General features: G+C 39.8%; 1 protein-coding gene across 1 annotated transcript in view; it reads left to right on the forward strand.

The window, feature by feature from the left end:
* The window catches only part of LOC112465517 (TSC22 domain family protein 1-like), a 79,052-nt gene that overhangs the window by 42,112 nt on the left and 10,369 nt on the right, over positions 1 to 26,571 (forward strand). Inside the window, exons 3-4 of the mRNA XM_025033085.1 lie at positions 19,467 to 19,569; positions 20,465 to 20,487. Coding sequence (XP_024888853.1) covers positions 19,467 to 19,569; positions 20,465 to 20,487 — 126 coding nt within the window. The remainder of the gene's footprint in view (positions 1 to 19,466; positions 19,570 to 20,464; positions 20,488 to 26,571) is intronic.

Genomic DNA, 26,571 nt, shown 5'->3' on the forward strand with positions numbered 1-26,571 from the left:
TCAAAATGGAGGAACTCGATCAAAATATATTAATGAGTGAAACGAGATAACAATTGTCGATTATAAAGAATTCGACGGACCTCCCTGAGTTCCCTATCGTAACGTGTAAACTGCAAGGGATAATTCTCGGATGCTTTCCCCCAACGTAGGCCGACCTTCACATCCGGTTGATGTGCCCCGACCAATCAGAAACACGCCGGTCCCGCTCCCATGATTCTCCCCTTCGGGATCGGTGTTCGCACGTACGCACGAAACGTACAAGTTTCTGCATCATGACACGCGGTGCCTTCCCCACTCCTCCGGTGGGCCTTCTTCAGGGGCCTCGCCCCTATCCTCTTCCGCCCCGCGGACCCCGTCGTTCGGGCACGCATTATCGCCATTACCATGAATTCCCGCAGTTATTACGCCTCTGTTGCACCGCCACCAAAATGGCGGCTGGGTGCATCCTACCGTGCGAGGAGGACGCACTCCTCGTCTGCTCCTCTTTTTATTGTGGCGCCTGCGCTGCTGGCATGTCGTGCTACGTTATACCGCTCGACAATTAACGTCGAGAATGGCGGCGGTCGACGGTGGGGATAATTGACCCTGTCAGGACTATGACAGCACTTTTACACTGCTGCATGATTCGCTGGGTCAATCTCCTCTCGTGCTTTATATTTTGTATCGGATAGCCATAGCGTATTTACGGTCGCGATGAAAAAGCCGAAGTTTTATATTAGATCCGAATCTAATCCCGGCCCTTGATCATTCGACGCCTTTGTTTCCGACGACGATAAAATCGTTTGATACCTCTTGCAAGTTCAATCACAATACCAACGGATACTCTCTATGCGTGAATAGAGACGTAACATGTAACCGTTTATGAACTCCGAATGAAAGTCGTTAGTCATCACGCCATCGTCATACCAATTAAACCTTAATTATTATCACGTTATAACTTGTTGTAACACATGGGAAAAATTTCCTCGTTCTATTATCTTCATAAACGCACGCGTCATGTACTACACGGCTTGTGAGAAACATGTTTCGAGACGCGCGACGCGACGTCCTCGTCGCCAAATCACAAAGTAGTATGGCGCACGAGTGGAACCCGGCGGTAAATAAAGAAAATAGAATCGGAGCAAGAGAACGGTGCATCAGGGGCTTCAAGGAGGCTGGCAACGGCGGTAATCATCGCGTCACTTCCTATCCTTCACGACGTAATAATTACGAGATCGCGCCTCTTACTCTCGACATGATGCAGGCCCCGTGCTTGTCGACGAGGAAAGACAACGAGGAAGACGGGGAGATCGGGACCGGCAAAGAAAACAGAGGAGAGAACGGACTTAATGCGAGCTTACGAGTATCTTTCGGTCTTTTGCCTCGTGTCGACGTAGGCCGCACGATTCGGCGTGACTTCAACAGCGAGCAATAACTCGTACATTTCGCACTCGGAGATCTGCGCGAAGGTTCGTTAACGCTCGACGAGGGTGGCATTTATTATGAACGACGAGTAAAAATGTTTCACACGGAGAGCCAGTAAGAGATTCGCAAATATAAGAACAAAGGGTGATTAATTACTGTACCCTGAAGGAACGTTCCACTCAGGGAAATGTATCAAGTTAACAAGGAAAAGTAGTTCGAGTGTTATTTATTATGTTTTCAAGTAATAGTGAACGTTCAAGTTCAAGGCTTGTAAAAAAAAGACTAAAAAAATTCTACAAATTTGAATTTTTACGAATATTTTTGCTATCTTTAAGTATCTATATTAAGTTTGCTATCTTAATAGTTTGCAAAAGAATGTAATATTCTTATAGTCAATTCCACAACATATTTTAATTATTATATAAATTAATATGTCTATAATTTTACGGATTTTTAATAAATATTTAAAATAAAGCAGATAAATAAATAAAAAATAAATAACTGTAAAAAAATCATAAGCGTCTGTTTTAACTATATACATAATCATACAGAAAAATGACCTTCCATTATGGATTTATGAATACTTTTGTCGGACTCTAACATTTGCCTTTCATTGTGTTAGAAATCTCGTGTTCCAGAGCGGTTAATCTCAGCGCTTTGCGTCGGAATATAAATCGATTTAATAATGCTCGACGCATAACGGCGCGTGTATAAATCGCCGGACATTAATTGCACCGCGACATTAAGCAAAGCGTACTACGCTGCACAAAGCGACTTAGACTTTATTCCCGAGAAAATAAGAAATAATGCGCATAAAGTTGCGACATGCAAATCAATCACGTTCAAATGCTCACAGTCCATACGCTAAGACATTAATAATGGCATTAATTGTAACAGAAACTAATCGAACTATTTAGAATTAATATCTTAATTTTTTATCTATTTATTTTATCTAATTATTTAGATTGATATCTTCATTGCTTTATCCGATGCGAGGAGACAGAGTTAGAATTTTCTGCAGTATAATAAAAAGTAAAACCCTCCCGTAAATAATGGAAAATCGTACATCTAATTCATGCTATACGCCTGTGAGCACATTTCGCTATTTTCACGGTACGATAACCAGCAGGTAGCCGTACTCTCTCGCGTATATCCGTACTGGATCGATGTTATCTCGTTGCGTATACGCCTGGACCAAGGGAACGTAACGAAGTCTCCCTTAGTCCAACGGTAAGCATCTCCTCCGTCTCCTCTTCTTCTTCGCCGTCCACGTCGTCGTTCCCCCCGTTCCTCTCGACGCCTTCCTTTTTCGACGAGCCACAGTGTCGGGCATTCGCTGCGACGAAAGTAAGCACCTTCGCGCCTGTATATCGCGCGATGCCGACGAATGCAAACGAGAACGAGTAGCGAGGGGGTCCCGTGCGCGTGAACGAAAATTTCATGGGGTAACCATCGAGTCCCACCTTCCCGCCTCTTTATGTGCCCTGAGCCGTGCACTTTTAATCTAAAAGCCGATCTCGCCCACGTAGATTTATTGGCAGGGCCGGCGAAGCGACGTATTCGAGTAGTGCGTAGGCTACCACTCGTGCGCGATTTCCTTCGATCGCGAGCACGTGATTGCAAGCGTACGAATTTAACGTTTGTTGCGCTGTTTCACGAAAAACAGAACATTTTTTAATTTAAAGAGAATCCAAAAACAGGATAAAATATCACATCACTGTAGATTAATCTATCTGCCTCTTAAAGAAAAAATCTATGTAGATGCTGAAATTTTTATGACAATCTTATTATTCGCGGCAAGACATGAATTAGATAACTACGGATATGCACAATTAAACATAATGATAATTATATATAAATATATAAATATATAACAATTAAAGTAATTTAAATCGACCGTGACTGGCAATATATAACGTCTTTTCAAGATGAACATTGAAAAACTGTGATATAAATATATCTTAAAAAATAGATTAATGTCGTTTTAAATAATTACATCATATGCATACTTACTTCTTCAAAATGAAGTTCATATATGCTGTTTCAATGTATGAATATCAGTTTTTTGCTTTGGCTTATGTGATTTATCGATAAACACGGGTAAAGACTCGTGTATTTGTTAACAAAGATATTAATGAAAGGAAGAAATAAGAAAATGTGAGATCCGTGAAACAAAGCAAAATGATACAAATCCAATTCCTTTAATAGGATAGGACAACAATGTTTTCATAACTAATGTAAGCAGATTTAAACATCTGTAATGTCCCTCGATAGTGTCGTCGGTATGAATACAAGTAGACTTCGTTCGCTCGATGACGGATATGAAAAATGATTCGCGATCTCGCGGAGAGGCACGTATGAATTATCGCGGGCTCGCTAATGCCATCAGATAGCTGTCATGAAAGCGGAGAAATTACACAGGAAGAGAGGCTAAGACTGGTGAGCGTATTAATCGTGCATTTTAGTGGATAATTAATTCAACTTCAAAGAGCCACGAGTTAATTATATGTAAATAAAGATCGCTGGCGCAGATAGGCAAATCATCAATCTTGCGAGAAGCGAACGGCGTACTGCTATGCACGTCGGCGCGCACGTGAATTATAGAAAACGGTAAATTGGATAATGGTACGTTTATTACCGAGATAGTGCATTGCACATCGATGCCCACGCGCGCGCTCGTGGCGTGTATCGCACGATTTCGCCGCAGCGGACAACGATCGAGCGCGCCCCGCTAACGATGATTGGTATAGAGTTAATTATCGTGTCCCCTACGTGTTATCTCTCTTTGGCAGCCTCCCCGTACAAATTACCCGAGAATTACGCGCCAAAGTTTATTTTATAATAGCACATATTAATCAACAACTAGGAAGCTGTCGTGATCTACGTAATGCCGCGGCTTAATCCCGGGGATCGCCAGGACGCAGTAATTAGTGAGTCTCACGGTACGTTGTTGGTGCGCCAACGTTTTCATTAAAGTCGCGAGCGAGGTTTATGACATTTCATTTAACCTGCGATATCTCATGGAACGCTTGATTACATCTCGTGATTACACGATTCGCGTTATGAAGTCTGTTGTCGCAACCTCTTTTCGACGCCTCGCGAATAGCACGCCGATAAAATCTATGTTCGCGGTACGGCGACAAAAAAAATAAAATTAACGCCGTCACAGATTAAAATACCCGTGCATCTGCCGTTCCATTTAGCGACAAATTTGTAGGCGCTACATTCAATAAACGAATATCGTTTAATTATATGAAAATAATACTTAAGATAAGAATCAGGTAACGTGTATTTATTAATGTCTGGTACGAATTGCAAGAGCCACTTGAATGAAAATCTAACGATTTAAATTCTTCTTTAAAACAACGAGGAAAAACGCAGAAAAACACTTTTATTCTTATCCAAAAGCTGTTAAGAGTTTTCTTTAGCTCTAACGTCTATAGATATAAGCGCATGTTTCAACGTCTAAATTTCTCTCGAAGACCTTTCTTTAGACTGAGTAGCAAGCTCGACTATTGATACGTTCATGCCACGCAGTTTCCAACGGCATTTCGGCGTAATTAAGATTACAACCTGAAGCGATTATATGAAGACAGTCGGAGTCGTTCCGGCGAGACTTCCTTATCTGCGGCACTTACCGAGCTATGCCGAACATAGTTGTTTTATCTCGACGACACGAAATGTGGCGCGGTACCGGAAACATCCGCGTTCCACCTGTCGATGGCACCGCGCTCGTTTAGGAATGCTTGTAAAGACGTGAGCGAGCCCGCCAGAAGCGGGGTCGTTGTTTATCGTCCTTTTTCTCAACTCGCGTTGTCTCACGTGGGAGTGCGGTTGGGGAGAGAAACGCGAAAGAAGATGTTAACAGCCGTCACGTATCTCTACACTAGACGTCGTAGAAATACCACTGTATCCACGGCGATCGTCGTGAGTCAGGAGATTCGACGAACCCGGCGGCAACCCGCAGAGACCAACTTTTCCCACCCCGATTTCGTCGACCTCCTGCGCGCGGCGCGGCTGGTTCTTCAGGGAATTTTATACGAGCCACCCAGAAGTGTGGACGTCCAAGTCTCGTCGACCTCCCTTGGCTCCTCGTCCGCGATAATTACGCTCTTACATCCCAATTTTACTCAAACTGTATTTGGCGAGCGCTGCTATGATTTCTTTTTGGACATACAATGTATCTCGTTAACTTTTAAGTTAAGACTCATAAACCGGATACAATATTTTGCAGATGTTATCAACAAATTTTATTTCTCAATTTTTGCTAATAAAATCTTCTACTGTATTAAATACAGCGTATTCATAATTAATAACAGTGACTCCACAGGCGAAAAGTTCTTCGAATGACACTCACGGCTCGGACCATTTGACGTTGAGAAATAGAGTCATCAAATTACGACTCATCGATTATACCGCGGGCCGACTGTAACGTCAAGTTCCGTAAACGCGACAATGGCGCCTTTGTTTTCCTCATGGACCTCTTCTCGTACACTATTAACGATAACGTGCATGCCTCTTGAAAGTTTTTAAAGACATACACCGGCCATAAGACTCGTGAAGAAGTGCTCTTCTCTCTTTCTATTTCGCTTCTTTTCGGCCCGACGTACACAGAACGAGCTACAGAAGAACCTATCCACTCGATTCTATTCTTACACTTTTACCCGACGTAGGTACGAACCTGACGTTGACGTGTACCAAGTGCCTTCGAGCGCGGGTTTCTCGAGTTCAGGGTTGATGTGGAGTGTATGAGCGAACGATTCCGTTAACTAAGCTCCGTTTGTATAAGCATAGAGTATTTCTCACGAACAGCCACTGGGAATAGCCGACTGGTTCTTCAAAGGAAAATTTCTTGCTTATTAATGCATGCGGATGCCATTAATATGCCAAAAGTTCCGTTCACAAAATTAGACATTACATGACACGTTGAAAGGCTATCAGTTGCATAATTTATACATTTACATATTAATATATTGTACATCAATATTGAATAAATATTTAATTAATCTGATGCATCTCCAACATTAGCGTCTTCGAATTTTTACAATATGTACTTTTCTTATAATTATACTTTATTAATTATATTTCTATCTAACCCTACAAGATTTTTAAATAATCGAAGATTCTCATCACAATATGAAATAATGCATTTACTGTTATTTCTAGAAAAACCATGGCAGATACTTGACATTTCCAAAATTAATAGAATTATTTGTGATATTTCTGGTATAAAATTTTAGCAAAACAGTCTAAACTAGGAATTTACATACGTTTCCATATACTGCGCTTCGAATATAATATAACACAAAACGTATTTGGTATTTGCAAAAGTAACAAAGATACCTATCTCGATTTTATTGAGATATCTTATATAATCATGTAATCACCGGTGGTACTTCTGCAATTGCGATTACTATCATTGTTTTTGATATTATATAATCATCGTGACTATTGTTGATGTACGGATTGCATCGTGCGGCGTATTGATACCGTTTTACGCCTCCGGGGAAGCGCTCGGCTCTTCCACTGCGGCGGCACCGACGTCTTCGGAAAGCTGCCAATCAAGACGCGATCGCACTGCTCTTCTCGAAGGGTAGATTTCAAATCTGAGATCAACCGACGCAATCTGAATGCGGCGTTCAATAACCCCGCGGCTAAATGCGACGTTCACTAAGTATGAAGGACAATGTCCAGCCGGCGAGATTGTTCAGATAAACGCATCATTACTGAGCTTCGCAAAGCGCGGCGTAGTGCGGTTGAATCTCCTCGGCGTATCTATCCATTTATCTATCTATCTATCTATCTATCTATCTATCTATCTATCTATCTATCTATATCTATCTATCTATTTGTATCATTACCTTTTCTCCTCTCAAGCATCGCTATTGCAATTAACGGACTATCTTTTATTTCGACAAAGGCAAATAGTTTTATAAGTGTACGTGTGAAACTTGATCTTTTATGAATTAAACATTCAGAGTCTTTTTTCAAACAGATTAAATGGAGTTTACTTTGTTTCTACAGAAATCATTTTTCACTAGAAAAAAATTCTAAGATTAGCGTTTAAAATAAAAATCTGTATAAACTTATAGTCAACACTTATTATATTGATGAACTTATATTTTAAAATCCGCGGGAAACTCGTTGCATTGTTGAATATTTTCTTCAAGATTAGATCATTTTAAAATTACTAATTATTTAATATACGCGAATATATGCATTATAAAATTGAAGATGCAAAGCCAATGATTCCAAGATAAGAGGATATTGATGTTCAATCAGCTCGGCGAGTTCAGCCGTTTCGCTTAAATAGGAGCGATTTATTCCGCGCAGAGCGATGACGAGGATGAACTTAAGAACTCTCGCTCCGTAAAGTGTTGATAATTGATATTTGATCGCGTGCCAGCCTGGCAATTAAATGCTTTCAGGAAGCCGTTACGGCGGCCGCGCGGTCTTTTTATCGTATAAGCGAGAGAGAAAGAGAGGATCCGAAATGAAGCGCGCGCGTATACACGTGGAAAGACAACCGACTGTCTGACTGTCAGTCCGTCTGTCTCGCCGGCCACACCTTCGCGGACAGACGGACGAAGGGTGAGACGAACGTGGAGGAGTATCGCGGCTGGTGAACCTAGAGATGGGATGACGGATAACTCCGTTCGGTCGATCGTTCACCTGGTGATGGATCTGTTCTCGACTATTCTTTATTCCCGACATTCTCCCCCGTGCCCGTACCCTCCCTCGTCGCCCGAGTGCCAACACTGCCAACTCGGGACACGCTACGTACACCTTACACGCATTTTCAATCACGATCTACGATTCGAACTTGTACAGCTTTATCTCGATTGTAGGTTGCAAATAATGAGACGCCGAGCGGCGTAAAAAGACTCGGTAATATCGAATTCTATCGAATTCTACCACTCGTCATATTTGGCCAAATATGACGACCTAATAATAGTATCCCCCCCCCTCTCTCTCTCTCTTTCTTCTTTTTTTTTCGCCACTCGTCGGTAGACATCGATAACGGATTAGAATGACGTAACGCATGCCCGCAAGGACACAGCTCATATTTTGCACATTGTCAGACCGCAGTTGGATGAATAATTCAGCAGTCTCTTAATTCGAAATGTCATCACACGACCACGCGCGAATCTTCACGACCACATGGCGCAAATCTGAACAGTATAATTTTTGAGACGTTCGACATGCTTCATTTCATATGCACATCCAGCCGAATGTCGATTAGTTAGCACGACGTGGAACACGAGAATGCGTGATATTTTCTCGCGGGTTTGTTCATCACGGTGTTCTTTTTTTTACTACGGATTCGTTATTGCCGTTAACTGAATTAATAAAAATGTCCGAGCAACATATACATACACGTAAGTCGCACGTTTCGACAACGCGATCAACAAGATGAAATGATTTACGTCATTATCGAGACCCAGACGCTGCGTATCTTTTAGAGTTCGAAAGTCGACAAACGATTAGCGGTGAAAGTCTTGCGGCATGAATTACGACGTGTCCGGAAGACGCACGCACCTAGCACGCAAGGCGTTTACTCAAAGCTATAATCGATTTTTCGTCAGCACTACAGGAGGTTACTACACATCGGCCTATGACAATGATAAAGCTACCAAACGGGTACAACTTTAAAGAATAGAAAGAAACAGAAGATTTTTGTGTAAGACTGATATAACCCATATAATTATAGAAAAGCTTGTAATGGAAGATTAACATGAAAATAGATTGCTTTGGCAGTTTGAACATTATTTGCTTAAAATATATTGATTTCATATGAATATCCAAGTATTTTCAGTTATTAGTTTTATATTTCCTCCATATTTTAATTTTACATAAAAAACGTAAAAATATAATTCTTAAGATATATCAAAGATAGCAGTTTCTTGTGGTACAATTTCTTTCGGTTTATTAATAGATTAATAAGCAATTAATAATGTTTGCAGCAATTTAAAATAATTTTTTTATTATAATTAAATGCGAAAAGTGAAAGAAGTTTGGTAATGAGACAGAAAGATAAATATTGACGAAACGTTTGCGTCAGTTTAGAATATGATCTGTTTACAGAAGTGCTTAAGAACTAAGCACTGGGATTAAATATCTCCTGACATTCGAACAGCCGATTAGCCTACGCGGGAAGCGCTCTTAACCCTTCCAACATCTTCGGCTTCTATAAGGAAATCGTAAAGATCAAATAAAAAGTGATTTGCGGTTAAGTTCATCGCCTCTGAAACCTTGACCGTTACTAGTTTTTCACTTACTTTTATTATTGTGTTGGATTTCACGGCGCGGTGATGCTTAATAAAACGAAATTGTGAAATTTATTATAACATCTTTATCATTACATAGATTATTTTACTTTGTTTATTATTGTCCGTGTAATGCACACGTTTCACGGATCACGGTGAAGCAGCAATGAAAATAATTACGACTGTTAAATGGTCGATATAATGGCTGAAAGCCCGCTGTATTTACGCGCGTTTATGGAGAGGTATCTTATCAGGCTTGCTTTATATGTCTGTGTTAGCCGGTAGCGGGTGAATGTGGAAAGAGACGTGAATATGTAATGAGTCCTACGAAACCACAGGTATATTGAGCCATCAGGTAGACGAGACAACAAACGATGCTTTTAAAATCTTTAGTCGTCTGGGTTTTATTTATGAGCGTCCGACACACCCCGACTAATTTCTCCAATAACCACGCGAAATTTACTGTTATTGTGTATGGCGAGTTTCCTCGCGCGCATCCGAATGCTTTAATAATGATTAAATGTTCGCACTAATGCGCAATAGAAGATCGCGACAGATATTATTTGTTGGTGAGATATTATTATTGCATTCTATCCAAGCATCTTCCATCATTTCAAATTTATTAAAAATTTTTGAACAACTAATAATGACCAGCATACTAATATGAAACTAATATACAGATTTTAAATTAATGTTAAAATTCGAGCAATATTGGAAATAATTATAAATTAATTCAATTAACTTATTATAATGTAATTGCGTCAAAAGTCCTACTGAAAAGTTCTGCATTGTTATTTTTGCTCGTTAACTTTGAAAAATCTTTGTGCTTATTCTTTTTCAGTCATGAAAAGAGTAAAATTTCGAAAATCATTTTCAATGACTTCGTTCTTATCTTATTATATCTTATATCCTTAATTTATCAGTGCTATACGAAGAAATGTGCGACAATTTATTTTGCACGAATCTTAGTTTTGCCAAATTTGGGATAAATTCTCTCCAGAAAAACTATAACTTAATATTATTTTCTCCCTAACATAAATTTCATGGATTTTCGTACAAATTTTTCTTACAGCCGTTTTGTAGCGACTATTATTTTACGCCAGACATATACAAAGAGCGATTAAGAGCAAAAACGCGAGCATAGTTCGATAAAGAACGAGCGAATAACAAATAATGTAAAGAACTGCAGAAGCAAAAATCGGCAGAATAATCGCAAAGTCGGCAGATAAGGCCCGTATACCTATATATGAAATCAGACCAGGACCCGCCAAGCCTTTCGCCCACGGAGTTCAAAGCGTGAACGATTAAAATTGCGGTGGCGACAACGGCGGAGGACGACAGCTCAATTATCATGGCTATACGGTCTCTCAAATTTTAAGCAATTCTTTCTGTCTGCGAATTCAACGATTAATTTGGGAAGTCGTTCTTTGTCAGAAATATTAAGACATAAATTTTTAAGTTTTATATAGTTAAAAAAAACATTCAAGATAATTTGCATGATTACGCTTGGAATGCACACTGTGCCCGGTTTCAACTTGTCTCTATTTAAATAAAATCGCAATTTAGGCATTAATATAAAAACATTCTCTCGAAACTAGATGTCAAAGTGTTACAGAAAAAATGACATTTGATTGAATTCTCACTAATCGAATCGATCAAGGAACTCATATGTATATACGTAAACCATGGAGATTGTGAACCACCCTGTATATGCAAGCACGATGCCATTCTGGCAAGGAAGAAGCAGCTGAAAGACCCCTGGTGCGCCCGCCGGTCCTCGGCGCGGCGGATAAATTATTGTTGTTAATGACATATTTATCGGTGGTACCGGGCCGTGGGTACCGGGAAGCGAGACATCGAGCCGCTTCGTCCGTTTCGTGGTAAACCACCGACTTGCTAATGTCTTATTCAACCCATTCAGACCATTTCGGTTTCCGTTTTCGCTTCTACGAAAGATAATAAACACGTGATAGCTATATTACTAACTAGAATTATTTCATTCACATCGTGTCTTCGACAAACAATGTTGCAGCTATTAGGAATTTCTTTCTCATAAATAACGCGCGTAATTAAGGAGAAAAAAAGGGAATTATTAAATCAAGTGTCAAATTCAACTATCAAATTGAATAATAGGAAAGTCCTATCACTAATAATGATAAAATTATATCTGCTGTATATAGCAAATATAATAAATATTATAATGCATTCAACAACAAATTCTGAAAAATTAATTTTAATATTATTTGGCATTATTATTTAAATAGATTTTTCAATCTGTCCATTAAAGATCTTAGAAAATCATAAACAGAGAAATCGCAATTTTGCAATTAAAATATATCTTTCTAAATCAAAATATGTGATTCACCTAAAAATCTTTTTTACCCAATATAAACACACATAAATAAGACTGGTATCGCTTGTTCGATGTCAACAAATAGATTAGCGATTACATCTCATCATCTATGGTAATTTTTACACGAAGAGCTGTTCAAAACAATCTTATTGAATACATTAATAAAGTGAAAAATGTTATCGAAATTCGTCGAAGACGTTTTTATCTATTTGCACACCGTTCTCGTACAACAAGAAAAATTGATTCGAATTTTCAATGATGAATATTAACGGCTTATCGTTCAATGCACTCTCGGATTAGTGATGGTTAGTGGAGATTAAGGTGCCGCAATGAATGGCGACTGTTTTCAAAACCTGAGAAGTTCAATGAATTGCGGGTATGAGATCGTAGGCAGCTTTTGGCAAACTTCTACTGTGCGTATAAAAAAGATAAGAGAGGAGACATACACAAGTCATCTCAACGTCGCTTTCGCACGTGTGTTCATCTTTCGAGTCGAGAAATCTCGCGCGAGCCTTTTTGCAGCGCCGAATCATTCTTTAATGATGATTAATGAACGACCCGTATTTCTTTCGTTTACATTACATAAAGTCCGCCTTCGCTAATTAGCTAAACCGGCCGAAATCCAACAAATCGTGGGCACGGAACGTTTGTCGCAATGTCCAACGTCATGCAGTCGTATTAAGCGAGCGCTTAATTATTTTGCCAATTCCGCAATGACAACCGCTGAACCTGTTCTTGTGACACAAAAAACATATGTGACGCGTAACAATGTGTCAGGCGGCATGAATAGTGCATATATATGTCAAAGGATGACAGTAATGAGATTTTTGCGAACGGACGATGACCTCGACCGTGCATATCAGAGAAGTTATTTAATGAATCAGTAATTTTCTCTCAGAAAAACGATAAGTCCAAAAAAGTAATATATATCTCATATTTCGATTAGCTGGAACTAATATCAGAAGAAATTGCATTTTACTTTTGATGATGTAATCTCTCCTTAATTCATTCGGATAATAACATACTATTTGAAAATATTAGCCAAGCAGTCGAATTGTAATTTATCCAGATAATGCTTCCGCTATTACTCCAATAACTGGGTAGCTAATTTCTTAATTATTTCGAGTTCTAATTATTCTCTTTCCATCTAACCGCGTGAATTATCGCGTGTTTGAATATAGATCGTAACTAATTTTTGCTTACGTTCGTGTGTGAGGAACAGTTAGAAAATATTTATCGGAAATTTATTAAAAAATAAACATCGGAATAAGAAGCTAAAGTGCAACGAAATGGACATGAGTTATCACAATAGATTTTTACGCGAATTTATAGAATAGATCAGAGCATATGCTGGATAAATCAAATTCGACTGTTTAGCTAATATTTTCAAATAGTATGTTATCTGAATGAATTATGGAGGGATTATATCATTAAAAATAAAATGCAATTCCTTGCATCTGATGCAGTAATTTACAAAAATAACGGAATATCGCCGGAAGACGATCATAGCGTTTGAAACCAATATTGGCGCATTACACGCCGCCGGCGCAATTTTTCAGGACGGCCGAAAAACGCGCATCTATCGCGGAAAGAAGGTAATTAAGGTAAATCTCTAATTACCTTGACGCGGTCGAAGGGCGTTAGAGCCGCAAGGCGCACAAGGGGAGAGGAAGTCCTGGGGCAAAGATAATGACAACTCGCTGTAATTACGCATATTGAGCCGCGGCATAATTTCACAACGGAGGGAGAGCGAAAGGGCACTCTCGCTTAGCATTCAAATTGGCCGTGTCAAATATTCGTTGTCTGTCCACCGGCTTTTATTCCGAGTTCGCACGCCTGTAGGCCGTAAATAATGCAGATTGCGGCGGTGCCGTTTCAAAGACAGAATTCGTGACAAAAACCGTCGACAGAAACCATCACTTATCTTCCGAATAAGAATGATGATCAAAATGAATTACATCTTCAATTATGCATACATTCGATAAGTAAGAACCTTGACTCCTATTTCCGTCGCGCATTTAACACTAAACGTATCGATCGATGGCAATCTAATGGCACTCGAGCTTCATATAAATATTATACTTTCTATACTTTCGTATTTGACAAATAGCAACACTTTATCTATAATCAATAGTAAACGACCGTTTATGCAACTGATATTTATGCTGAATAATCAAGAAACAAAGTATGATTTTAGTAAAATAAAGTTTTATGATACTAATGTTTCAAAAACAGTTAATTAATATATAATTAAAGTAATTTAAATCGACCTGACTGGCAATATATACAACAACGTCTTTCCGATATGAACATTGTGTTCATATCGGAAAGACGTTATATATATTGCCAGTCAGGTCGATTTAAATTACTTTAATTGTTATTCTATATACTGGCAAAATAAATTTATTATTCTGTTAATTAATATACACTGATTTTGCAAATATTCTAAATATGTAATCAGTATATAATTCTCTTGATAAATTGTACACAAACGTCACATTTATGTGTTTATCAATTGCAACTTTTATGAAGTAAAACAACTCCGGAAACATCAAACGTAATTAAAGTAAAACGTCTCCTATTTGTGCGTGTCATTGAATACGCCCGGTTCGTCGATCGAGAGCATCTTAAACGAGCCACACCGCCGGTAATTTTCATGCATACATCTATGAGCAAGTAATTGCTAATTTACATAATGACCACATAAAGTGCCATCTTACTTGATGGAACACGCAAACTCCTTTACCACGAAGTCCAAACTGGAAATCGTTCTGGGTTATATACTCTAAGTTATCCGCAAATGTCCTCTCGATAAACGGTAACTCCAAAAATCGCGTGGAATGCCGTAACGACGGACGCTGAATAAACCAACGTACGAACCAGAATATCCACGGGATAATCAGAATAAATCACGCTTAATAAGCGGCGATAGTCAAATGAACATAAATATCCACATAACTGCGCGAGATCTGCTTTTAATAAGTATGATACGCCTTATTCTAATTTCGAACCGATATATCCCGTGTAAAACAAAATTGCGCTGCAATTACGTTAAGCAGACGCGGTCAACGGCTGTAGCGTGATCGTTCGCTACCGATGGTAGCGAACGTGTAAAAACGGTGTACACGGGGGACACATGCTTACGTGCTGCGATTCGGATATCGACCCCCCACGAATCCGTACAAATCGGAAATTAGATCCCAGACTGGGTCGCGAGAGCTTCCCGGGAGAGAAAAAGAGAGAAAGAGGGAGAGAGGGTGCTCGGTTATTCGCGGAGACTGTAATTGGAGTCCGGAATCCTGAAATACGAGGCGGACTCTGGGCCACCTGTCGAAATGGATCGCGGAACGATCTCGACGGTACGAGGCGGCTGCGAAGCCAATAAAAAGAAAACTCACGCAAAACATATACGATATATATATGCGACGCGAACACACCGAGATCAATAAAGAATGTAGGCGTACAACTATCGACGAAATCTAGAGAAATATTGAGCCACGAGGAGGCGGCTATCGACGAAATCTCGACGAGGAGCTTTAACGGTATGCGGGGACCGGTTGAGGGGCCCATAATGGCAGAACAGCGTTGAATTTACTGATCGACGAAGTTTGTCGATTCCGTGTGTAAGCCGTTGGCGTACATTGTTGTCCAAAAAGTATTGTGACACGAATCCATTTGGTTATTTTTATTATTAACCCGTTTAAATAAATATTCGCGGCTTCACAGCGAGCAAAACACGATTTCACGCTCACATTGTTATCAATATTGTGTTATTTTTATGCAAAGATAGCCGAACTACATATATACAGCAAAATTCTCGAAAATGCAGCTTGATACGAAGCTTTGGCGTAAAGTTATAAGTCTATTTGCACTAGTAATGACATAAACTTAACTTTATTAACGTTTAGATTTTCTTAATGACGTTCCTTTTTGTCCAAAAACGCTCTAAGTAATTTATTATTTGTCAGCGAAACAGGGAATAAGAGTAAGATCGATGCATATGTTTTCATTTCGGTCCCACTATCCACTACGCAATGCGAAATTTTCAAAGTTGGTCAACAGTAAAAAAAATATATGTTTCAAGTTTCAACTATATTATCACTTAACAAAATTTTTAATGGAAAAGAGGAGAACAAATTTTTTGAGTACTTAATATATTGATTTCTCATTATGATCAAATTATATTCGCATAGCGTAAATTAATAAAAATTTTCCCGAGTTATTCTAATAATAAATATGTATTTAATAATCCTAATTTTAATATTAATATATTTATTGCATCCACTATTTTGCCTCCTAAATTTCACGCGATTTAAATTGCACAAGGCATACGAGCATCCTTTAATCCGTTCGCAACGGGTCACAAGAGTGCATAAAATCTAACGAGATTATATGATCGCATAGCATTGTCTACACGAGAAGTTACGACTCCAAGCGAGGAGCCTGTCGTTTCATTCTTATTTTCATTTATGTCTAACAGCCGATCACCTTTGAAACGGTAAAGCGATGAAGTGACCGTACACTAAGCCGCCGTTGTACATTAAACCGCGATCGTGGACAGCGGCGAAAGGTGAAGTCGATGTTGCGGTCAAACTAAAACGATTGGCCCGATCGCGAAAACAGTGGCGGTTGATCGCGCTTTCTTCAAAGGAGAGGAAATAAATTTTTTTTATACAATTATAATAGGGGAAAAAATGTGGTTACATACACCAATATAGGCATATTTGATTAGGCGAAATCATGTCTGAAGAGCAAATCTTAATAAAATAATAATGTAACCATTTGTACAAATTTATTACTTGAATAAGAGCGTAATTGATTTAAATAAAATTATGGTTACATCGATATAAAATATCGATTTCGATATTCGAGGTTCGAATAATCATCAGCGTTCCTTAGTGATATCTAAAGGCAGCCGTTTCTAAGATAAGTTCTAAGTGCATTGCAGAGAGAAGATATCTTGCTAAACGATTACGTTCAGCCTAAATCAACAGCGAAAAATGCATATAGCGTATATAGTTAAACATCGTTTCTACGTCATTAAAATTTTAGTTGCTAATGAGAGAAGGTTCGCAACAGGTTACTAACTCCGACATACAGGTTGAAGAGACTACCTAACTAGCTTGGCCTGTTCATAGATCAAAACAATTTACCGAGATAACTGTAACAGGAAACTCGCGTATGCTGGCCGACATTAACACGCATTGGTCTAGGTGGTCAATCTCGGTGCGAGATGATTGATAACTCTCTTGTAAGCGTTATCAGCCGCAGCGTGCACGCTGTTATGTTCACGTCAGGGACGTGACACTGATAGACGAGTTTTACCTTTTCTCCTCTCTTTCCCTTCGGCTTTCCGACTGTAACTTGTTGCCTTTAATTGTCGACGTGTTAAACGCGCTCTCTTTATGATTCTAGCCCTACCGATTTTCGATTCCCCTTCGTCTATTACACACAAGGACAGAAATATCTGTTAGTTTTATGAATTATAAAAAATCCTATTATAGATATTAACTAAATTAAAATCATTTGGTTGAGAATATTTGTCCATATTTGTCCAAAATTATACGTAGAATGATAACTTAATCTGTTAAACTCATTCATAGCTCGATAAGATCATTTTTCATTTTCACAGAAATGTTTATTCCTTTTTCTGAATTATAAGTTGCGCACAGCAAAAAACTCTTCCCTAAAAATACTTTCTTAATCATGCTTAATCACGGAGTTACCCAGAAATTATTAGCTTCAAAAAGTTGGCCGGTCCTATATCCCTCTATATCGCTACCTGAGCTACCTTACAATCGTGAAGAAGCAGCATTAACGGCGCATTCGTATGCAGAGTCGAGTACCAGCTCTCGATCACGGGCGGCTCCTTCTCTCTCGGACGACTTCCTCTCCCTTGGAAGCCCCCTTTTCCAAGCTCGCGCCGAGCCCTGAGCGATTGCAGCGTCGACAACTTGAAGTACATATAAACTCACGTATATGCGTAGGCAGACCGACGGCACGGAAAGCCGCGTGACAAGAGCGTAATGAATCTACCTCTCCGAATGAGCATACTTAGGATGGTCTCAAGATAGAAACGCTGCTCGTGGTGGAATTCGAAAACTGCACGCGATTAATGTCGCTGCAACGAGCGAAAAGATGTGAACAAAGTCGTCGGACGGAGCGGTCGAGGCGGTCGAAGCGCGCATTACGGCGTCCTCTTTCGCGGATAATCCTGCGATCAGCGGGACCTAATTATCCCGTTCTCTCGTTCGTAATTCCGCGAGCGATCGTCGCTAATCTCCATTTCAATGTTTAAATTCACGTCGGCCGGAGGGAATCGTCGCGATTAAGACCTTGAGTAAGGACTGATCAGAAAAATTCTGTACGAGTTTAAGATATTTCACGATAACACGACGAACCATAAGATCCGACTAATGAGCGTGGAGCGAGGGAAGGAAACCGCTCGGTGGCGCGCAGTTATCTCACTCGAAGCTCGCGTTTCAGCGAAGAACGGCTATGCAAACAACCGAGAACTGGTCGGGAATCGTTCGGCAAGTGTGTAAGTACTCTTCAGGCGGAGACTGCGGGAAATCATCGGCGCGGCGCGGCGGCGGCCGACCGCGAATCGCCACGGCCGCCGCCAGTTGCGTCCGAAGAACGATTCTTCGACTAATCGGGCGATCCGCACCGAGAAGAACCTACCTCCATCGTCTCCATCATACGTTCGCTCGCGGCCGCTGTTTCCTCGCAATAAACCCGCGGTGCGATTCTCTTAATTACGTTCGCACGGACGATAATCTCAGGCCTCGTTAAGTGCGGTGCGCGAGATCGCGCTGCCGGTGCGCGTCCGAGATGAAACGATTTCAGCGGGGATAAGTGGGATAGGTAAGGGACGCAGAGTGCTTTCGGTAGGTGTGCGGCAGGAATAATAGCGAAGGACGCCTAATAAACCTGCGGGTGTCCCGCTGCGCGGAAACAGGACGCGCCGGATGAGGCTGTGAGCCAATTACGGGGCCCCCGCGCGAAGATCTCAAGAGTCGATTTATATGACGCTCGTGTTGTCTGTATATATGTCCTTGGCGAAGACCCGGGCTCACCTGAAGAAATTACGATAATGCGGCGGGACAAAAACTGAAAACGTCGAAAACCCGACGCATTCTTTAAATGTCAAATTTTTAGCGACAACATATTTATATACTTATCTTTCACACTTATTATACTGTTGAAATATAGAAATCTTTTGTATCTCTGACTTTTGTTTTTTAATATTTTTCTATATAATTGCATATTTTTGCCTGATTAATTTGAAAAATCTATTCGTCTTTTTACGATAAATATAAATATATATTTGTAATACTAACAAGATTAAAAATCAATAATATTTGTTGTACTGTTTCAATACAATTTTTACAAGAAATATTTCGCAATATTAAACCTATAACTTTCAATTTTTTTTACAGAAGCTCCTGGAGAACTTGGATGGGTGCTGACTCTTGTGATAGTGTCCTTAGTATCGGCCGGTATCGGAGCGGTAGTGATGATGACTCTTCTCCATTGTCGAAGGTTAGTATTATTACTTTTTAATGAAAAGTGTATATTTTTTTGGTGAATGTAAGTGAGAGAAAAGAAATAATCGAAAATTACCTTCGCGCGACACGGAACCAACTACCTATTTCTCGTTAAATTTACTGGATAAAATCAATCAGAGTTAATGGTCGCACAAATTGAAATCCTATTGCACGCTAGCCAGTGCAATCTTCACGGAGACGCTTCTCTCGAAGGCTTCGCGGAGAACAGTGAAGCACTACGATACGGATCATCGCGCCGACAGATTCGCGAACCGATCGCGGTTTCATCTTACAGCCGCACGCGGTCGATTCTCTTAAATTACCACCTACCGGCGATACGTAATCGAACGAGTCGATCGACACTAAGAACGAGGATGAAGCAGTCGCTAACTAGATCGATTCGGTATGAATCCGGCAAGTGACAAACTAACAGAGCGTCGAAAGAGCAGAAAAAGAAGAAGGAAATGGTACACGAACACCATTACTAGAAAGAATCATGACTGCGGTCAGATCTCGATTAGAATTCCTGAGTAGCCAGGAAACGAGGGTTTTCGTGATCGCAATCTCCTCATCCTCCTCTACGTCCTTCTCATAGAAGATGATTTATTAAACTTGATTGCCAACTTGCATGTTCCTTCACTTATAATTTTCAGGAAAAAAATGGTTATAAAAAATGATTTAGAGCATTCCTTTTTAATAAGTTGATTATCCGATGTAATATGAGTAATCATTACTGACTTATGTTCAACAAAATATTCCTATTTGTCGTCACTTTATAGTAATTAATTAAAAGAACCAATTATATTATTATCACAATTATTATCTTTATAAAATAACTAATGACAAATATTTCTCAGAATTCATCGATATTTCTATTTGATCTGTTACAGGATAAAAAGTGCCGGTGGCAGAGGTAAGCAAAGTTCTGTCAAAGTATGCATAATCCTCGCGAAACTTCGCCACGAAATACTATGGTCGGTTATACTCTTTTCGTTTATACTTTTAATGTAACATAATATATCGTGAGTTTTTGTACCTACGAGACGAATTTCATTATGCAAACGTGGACCGGTCTACAAAAATCATTCATAAGAAGCAGGGTAAGGTTACGGTACGTAGGGTTACGATTAGGTCGGTAGAATAAAGGGAGGTCTGGATTTACTGTCGAGACGCGAGCTAGCCCCCCAATTATGTCGAATTAACATACCATATTCGGCGCGGCGGGTTCGCGGCGGCGCTGACAGGTCAGATTCAAAATGATTCCCAATTATCCGAGACTCCCCTACTGAGTTACCTGCTCACAAGGCCCTTCTACTCGTTAATATACGACATCCACATTCACAATAATATTATCTCGAATATGCTTTATAAGAGACCCCACAAAAGGTATACCTTAAAGAGAGCGCTCCTCGCTTTGTCATGTCATAAACTTCAAGTTGTAGAAAAATACGGCAAAATATAAATGAGAGAAACGTTGATGAGAAAATGGCATCAATATGATACGTTTCAAAGAGATATGTGACATGGAAAATTATATCAACGTTTGAAATCTGCGATATAACGTAATATTTACCATATCGTATTAATTAATTTCATTTTGATTACGTAAACATATGAAAGTATCGTTAAATAGTGTTGTAACGTAAAATGTTGCAGAATAAACTGTTTACTCGTATTGATCTCTCATCGCGCGATCTCTAAAATGGGCGTCGACAATGTACTCGCCTCTATGCTGTACGATCCTAAAAAAAAATAGGGCGACAATCAGTCGAATCAATAAACGTGACGGTTCGAAAACATGAGACACGTTCGTAAGGTATACCATGTCTCTTATCAGGAGATAAAGGGGATATACCTCTCCACACCTCGTGTTCGCGAAGGCAGTCTCACGATGTCGCCGTCGCCATCTCCGTCGTAACCAACGACGACCGTCACGGTTTCAGACGGTGAAAGGACTCGAACGCGAAGAGCGAAACCCCATTGCGGAGACCCCCATACAGACCTAATACACGAGCGTGCGCGTGCACGGCGGTGGGCTGACGACGCGCGACGACGGGCACGTCGGCGCGAAGAGGAAAGAGAGCAACACCGTCGTAGCATCGAGTGCCAGCATCGATTGGAGTTTAATTAGTTCGCATAATGCAAACCGTTCATGGCGGTATAAACTACGAGACCGTGTTGCTGCACGTTCTCCGTCGTGCTGCTTAAAGGATATAATCGGGCGATGCGATGCGATGCGACGCGACGCGACATGACGCGACGCGACGCGACGGACAGACGGCCGCGGCCGGGCGACATAAAAGACAGTGAAACGCTTCTAATTAACTTTCTGATTTAAAATCAGCTGCAGCGCGATACGATCGACGAGCGAACGGCGGCGAACGTAAAAAGACGATGAGCGAGCGGAAAGACAGGAGGGGGAATTGTGCTACTGCCTGGGATGTAGGGGTCACCCGAATTAATTATCCAACACTCGTTTCATTGAACCTTTTGAATCACTATCGGGTCTTCGCGATTTAAACTCTAACCTGCTTAAATTCTAAACTAAAGCCTAAATTTGAAGGTAAAAGATATTTACTTGAATGTGAGATGTAAAATATGTGAAATATTCAAAAAATATACTTATCAAACTTTAAAATATCTAAAAAAAGAGATCGAACTGTCTAAAAAATTATTGATATTCTTCATTATCTATAACATTGCATTTTTTTGCATTATTGTAAATTGTAAAAGCATCTTGAAAAATATAAGCGAAAAGATATTTTAAAAAAATTTTTTTTAATTGACCACAAGTAAACTGAAATAAGATTGTTTGGTAATGATATTATCAGTTTTCGTTCTTTTCGCATAAAAATAATCGTCGAATGTGGTCCGCGCGGAGGCGAATTTGTATTTGCAACCTGCAAGAACGCATAATTTCGTTGTTTTCGCCCCAGGGGCGAGCTCACTAGTCCGGTTTTAGAACGGATAACCGGCACGAATAACCAAGATACAATTACACGTTAAGACGCGATGATTTATTGCTAAGTACCGCTTGAGACAACGGGTCTGTTAATCGCGTAATAGTATGTAGAAAAGGAAATTTCTCAATGACAAAATGGAATTCTAGCGTTAAAGAGATCTTATCGTAATTTTTTAGGGCCGTGAGAGCTTGTCACAAGAGAGTAAATGGCTTACTCTCTTATGACAAGAGTAAAGCCTTGCAAAAATATTAATTTGGATAAAATATATAAGTGTTAATATATACACCCATAAATATATCTTATTTACAAAAATTTTTTTTCAAAAATCAAACGTTAAATTTCTAACGTTATCCTTAAAATAATTAATTTATGCACAAGATGTCACATGACTAATTTATATACTTTAATTGCGTATTCTGGAGATAAAATGTAATTAAAAATTCTGATATGAAAATATTAACTGATTAATTAGTTTCCGAATTACAAACGATTAAAATTGGCCAAAGTATAGTATTCACACATTTAATTCCGGGTATAACAAATAAAAGAATAAGTATATAATAAATTATTTACTTCATGATTGCCTCGTCGATGACCGGCGCCTCCCAAACCTGCTCCTACTCGCAGGACTCCTTCGTTGCACACATAATACTCGTGAAACATGATTAATTACGCTCGTGTGCACTTTGCATGACACTCTCGAGTTTAACTGTACGCGACGCGTAATTCGCGAAATATGCGAGAAATTATTAAACGATCAATATATCATGGTTATTGAAATCACTCGAGTTGGCAAGTCATTGCTCCATTCTTTCAAACTGCAAGTAACGACTAAATCACATATAACTGACAAACATCAATTCTTCCACGTGTCTTCAAAGAAATAACTATCGCAATAAAGCTTACACGAATTTGTAATTTTCATCCCTTTTCGCTTTTATTCGAATATAAATAAATAAATCGTGTGAAATAACTGTATCTATATAAATAATCGTAAGTCTCAATACGTTTACGAGTTTTTAATTATGAGGGTTAACCAACTGCGTCGTTTGATAAGTAATTATTAAAGTCAATCATAGAAAGTGATCGCGTTTCCCATTTTCTAGTACCTGTCGCGATCACGTCTCGAGCATGTCTCACTGATCATGAATGCGCATAACCTGTAATAAAAAGTCCGCAGAGAAAAAAAAAAACTCACCGGCCGATGCGCAACAGCGGAGTTGTAATTCTGCGTTGATCTGTAACATAGAAATATTTTTACATTAAAAACAGTGTCCACAAGATAATCAATACTTCAAATAAATAATTATCGCGCCCGCGTTAAATTAAAAAAAAACGTAATTTTAACAAATATCTCATTTTGAAATGCTAATGCGAGAAACAATCGCGGCCGCCGTAAGCGGCCGCATATTTCCGCATTAACTCATTCACATAACTACATAATTCGCGGAAAATCGTGCAAGCAATCGTGCGAATAAAAAAGAGACGCGACGTTGGCGACGTAATATCTTTTCTCGCATATGCGGAGTAACGGAGATCGAACTCCGTTACTCCGAAATTGCGCCGGAGTTGAACCTCGAAAGTGACGAAATCCACAGACCACCAAAATAATAAATGGATAATAATTACTCACCTCACGGTCGCTCCGCCGTCGCCCGATGCCTCCCAGGCCTCCTCCTCCTCTCCTCGTTCCTCCGTTGTCGCGTCCCGGCGGCGCACTCACTCACGATATTCACTCATTCACGCACGAAAAAATATCGTCGTTTACGATCGCGCGACACTTTGCACGGCACTCCCGGTATTAATCTCGCGACGCGGCGCGTATACTTAATTACACGGCGACGGAAGAATTACGTCGGAGAAGCTACGAACGAAACTGTATACGATCCACTCGATGCCCGTCAACCCGTGATGCCCCGCAGGTAGACGCGACAAGTGAGTTGAAGATGGCGGTGAGAATTTCGTAAATCGCGCGGCCAACTTCACTCGCCACCTCGCCAGGAGCAACCGTCTGAACCGTCGCGCGTCGCGAGGACGCTACACTTGCTGCTCCCACACCTGTACTTTTCGCACCTTGAACAGCGAATATAATGTCGAGATTACTTTTACGTATTGCAATATGCGCGACGTAAGAGGAATAAATGTATGAATCAAGGTGAAAGAGAAATATCCGCGGGACATGCCAACCGAAAATAATTGCTTTACTGATTGCGAGGCGATTTTAATTAACTGCTAATTAAATCATCGATTTATTAAACATTCACATGTCTATCTACCACGATTCCCAAATATCAAAACATGATTAAATAGGTACGAGGTTAAACGTACGACGTTAATAGAGACTGCTAATTAAACACGTCGTGGCGTTATTCGCTTTAGGATCCGCGCTCGTATCGATCCTTTATCCGTGTTCCGAAAACTTCATTAATTCTAAAGCCGCGCGACAGGATACGAGTCAATTTGATGGTAGCGAAAAGCGAGATCGTCCGAAAGAATGTAATCGAAAGTCAATATCATCAAATGCGATATACCTCGGTATCCGTATCAATATCGCGAAGCCATGTATATAAGCATTCGATATATCAGAGTTTTTAATCTGGACCGCCGGATTCGTGTATTGCTCCGTGCTGCGATCCGATGCGAATGACTGTTGTTAAGTTGTTTAGCGTTTGCGCCGCTAAGGCGCTAAGTACCTACCGCCCCGCGCCCGCGCCCGCGCCCCTACCGGCTCGAGTCTCGTGTCTCGTCGCGCGAATACAAACAAGCGCGCTGTAAAAAAAAACGCCAAGGCCGCGTGCCAACCTACTTCTTCTGCCCAAAACGTTATAAAATAGACGTACTTACACTGACCGGCAGGAATGCCTGGACATTTTGATATGTATATGACATATATTGTACAATGTATATGTATATACATATATATATGTATTATGTCCAGGTATTCCTGCCGGTAGAGTGTACGTACGTCAAATATTTTATTTCTCATAATTTCAATTAACCCTTCGCAGAACAAGTGGAGCTTTAAAGACCCGGTCGATATTTCAGTTTTGAATTTTTCGGAAACTTTACGGACTCATAAAAAAAAACCTAAACAACAATCAAGCATATATCATATATAACGGTATAAATAAATTCTTAAAGCCTTCAAAAGTATACTTGAATTTTTTCCAATTTTTTATGGCACTATTACAGCTTGAAAATCTTAACTGGCCTAAAAGACCCACACATGTTCGACGGAAGCAGCAAAATTAGACAGGTTCTGCGAAGGGTTAACTATTAATAAACGATAATTAATCACACTACGCTTTTTAAGTATTGTACACTAAATAAGGTACTTAACATCTGCACATCTTTTATAATGTGTTTTACAATGAGAATCAATTAATATTTGATTTATCAAAAAAATGGTGTGCTTTTTGAATTAATATCTGTTAACATATAAAGCATCGAAACGCAGTCTTATATCTTTACAAGATTTTTTATTAGAAATATTTCAATATTGCCAGTATCTCTATCAGATATATAACTTTAGCATTATAAAAATTAATCCGCAATTTAAATCAATAATGGACCTGACTGAACGTTCAACCGGAGCTTGCGAAACCTAACTTGATGCCGACATTTTATATAAGATTACAGATAATTGAATATCCTGCCGGGCAAAAAATAAATTAGCAAAAGTTCGTTAATAGTACATTCTTCCATGCATAAGGATTGCTTTAAGTGCCACTGGGCGAGCAGCGCGTTAATGGACGGCTGAAAGAGGTTGCTCTCGCGCAAAAAAGAACGGGAGAGCCCGTACCATACACGTTAGATTGCCGTGCGATCCTCCGTATACAATGACGATCGAGGAGTCGAGTAGAAAAGGTGAATCGAATCCGTTAATCGGCTTATCGCGCCGACTGGAACGATATTTTGGATCAGTCGATGTATAATACGTCAAGAAATCGAGATGCTCGCTACATGCGTTCAACAACCTTTTATATACATATATTGATGCGATCAGCTGCAAAACCTTTTGTCGTATAAATTGA

Source organism: Temnothorax curvispinosus, unplaced genomic scaffold, assembly GCF_003070985.1.
Source record: "Temnothorax curvispinosus isolate PA1 unplaced genomic scaffold, ASM307098v1 QBEX01015291.1, whole genome shotgun sequence".
Classification (NCBI taxonomy): Eukaryota; Metazoa; Arthropoda; class Insecta; order Hymenoptera; family Formicidae; genus Temnothorax; species Temnothorax curvispinosus.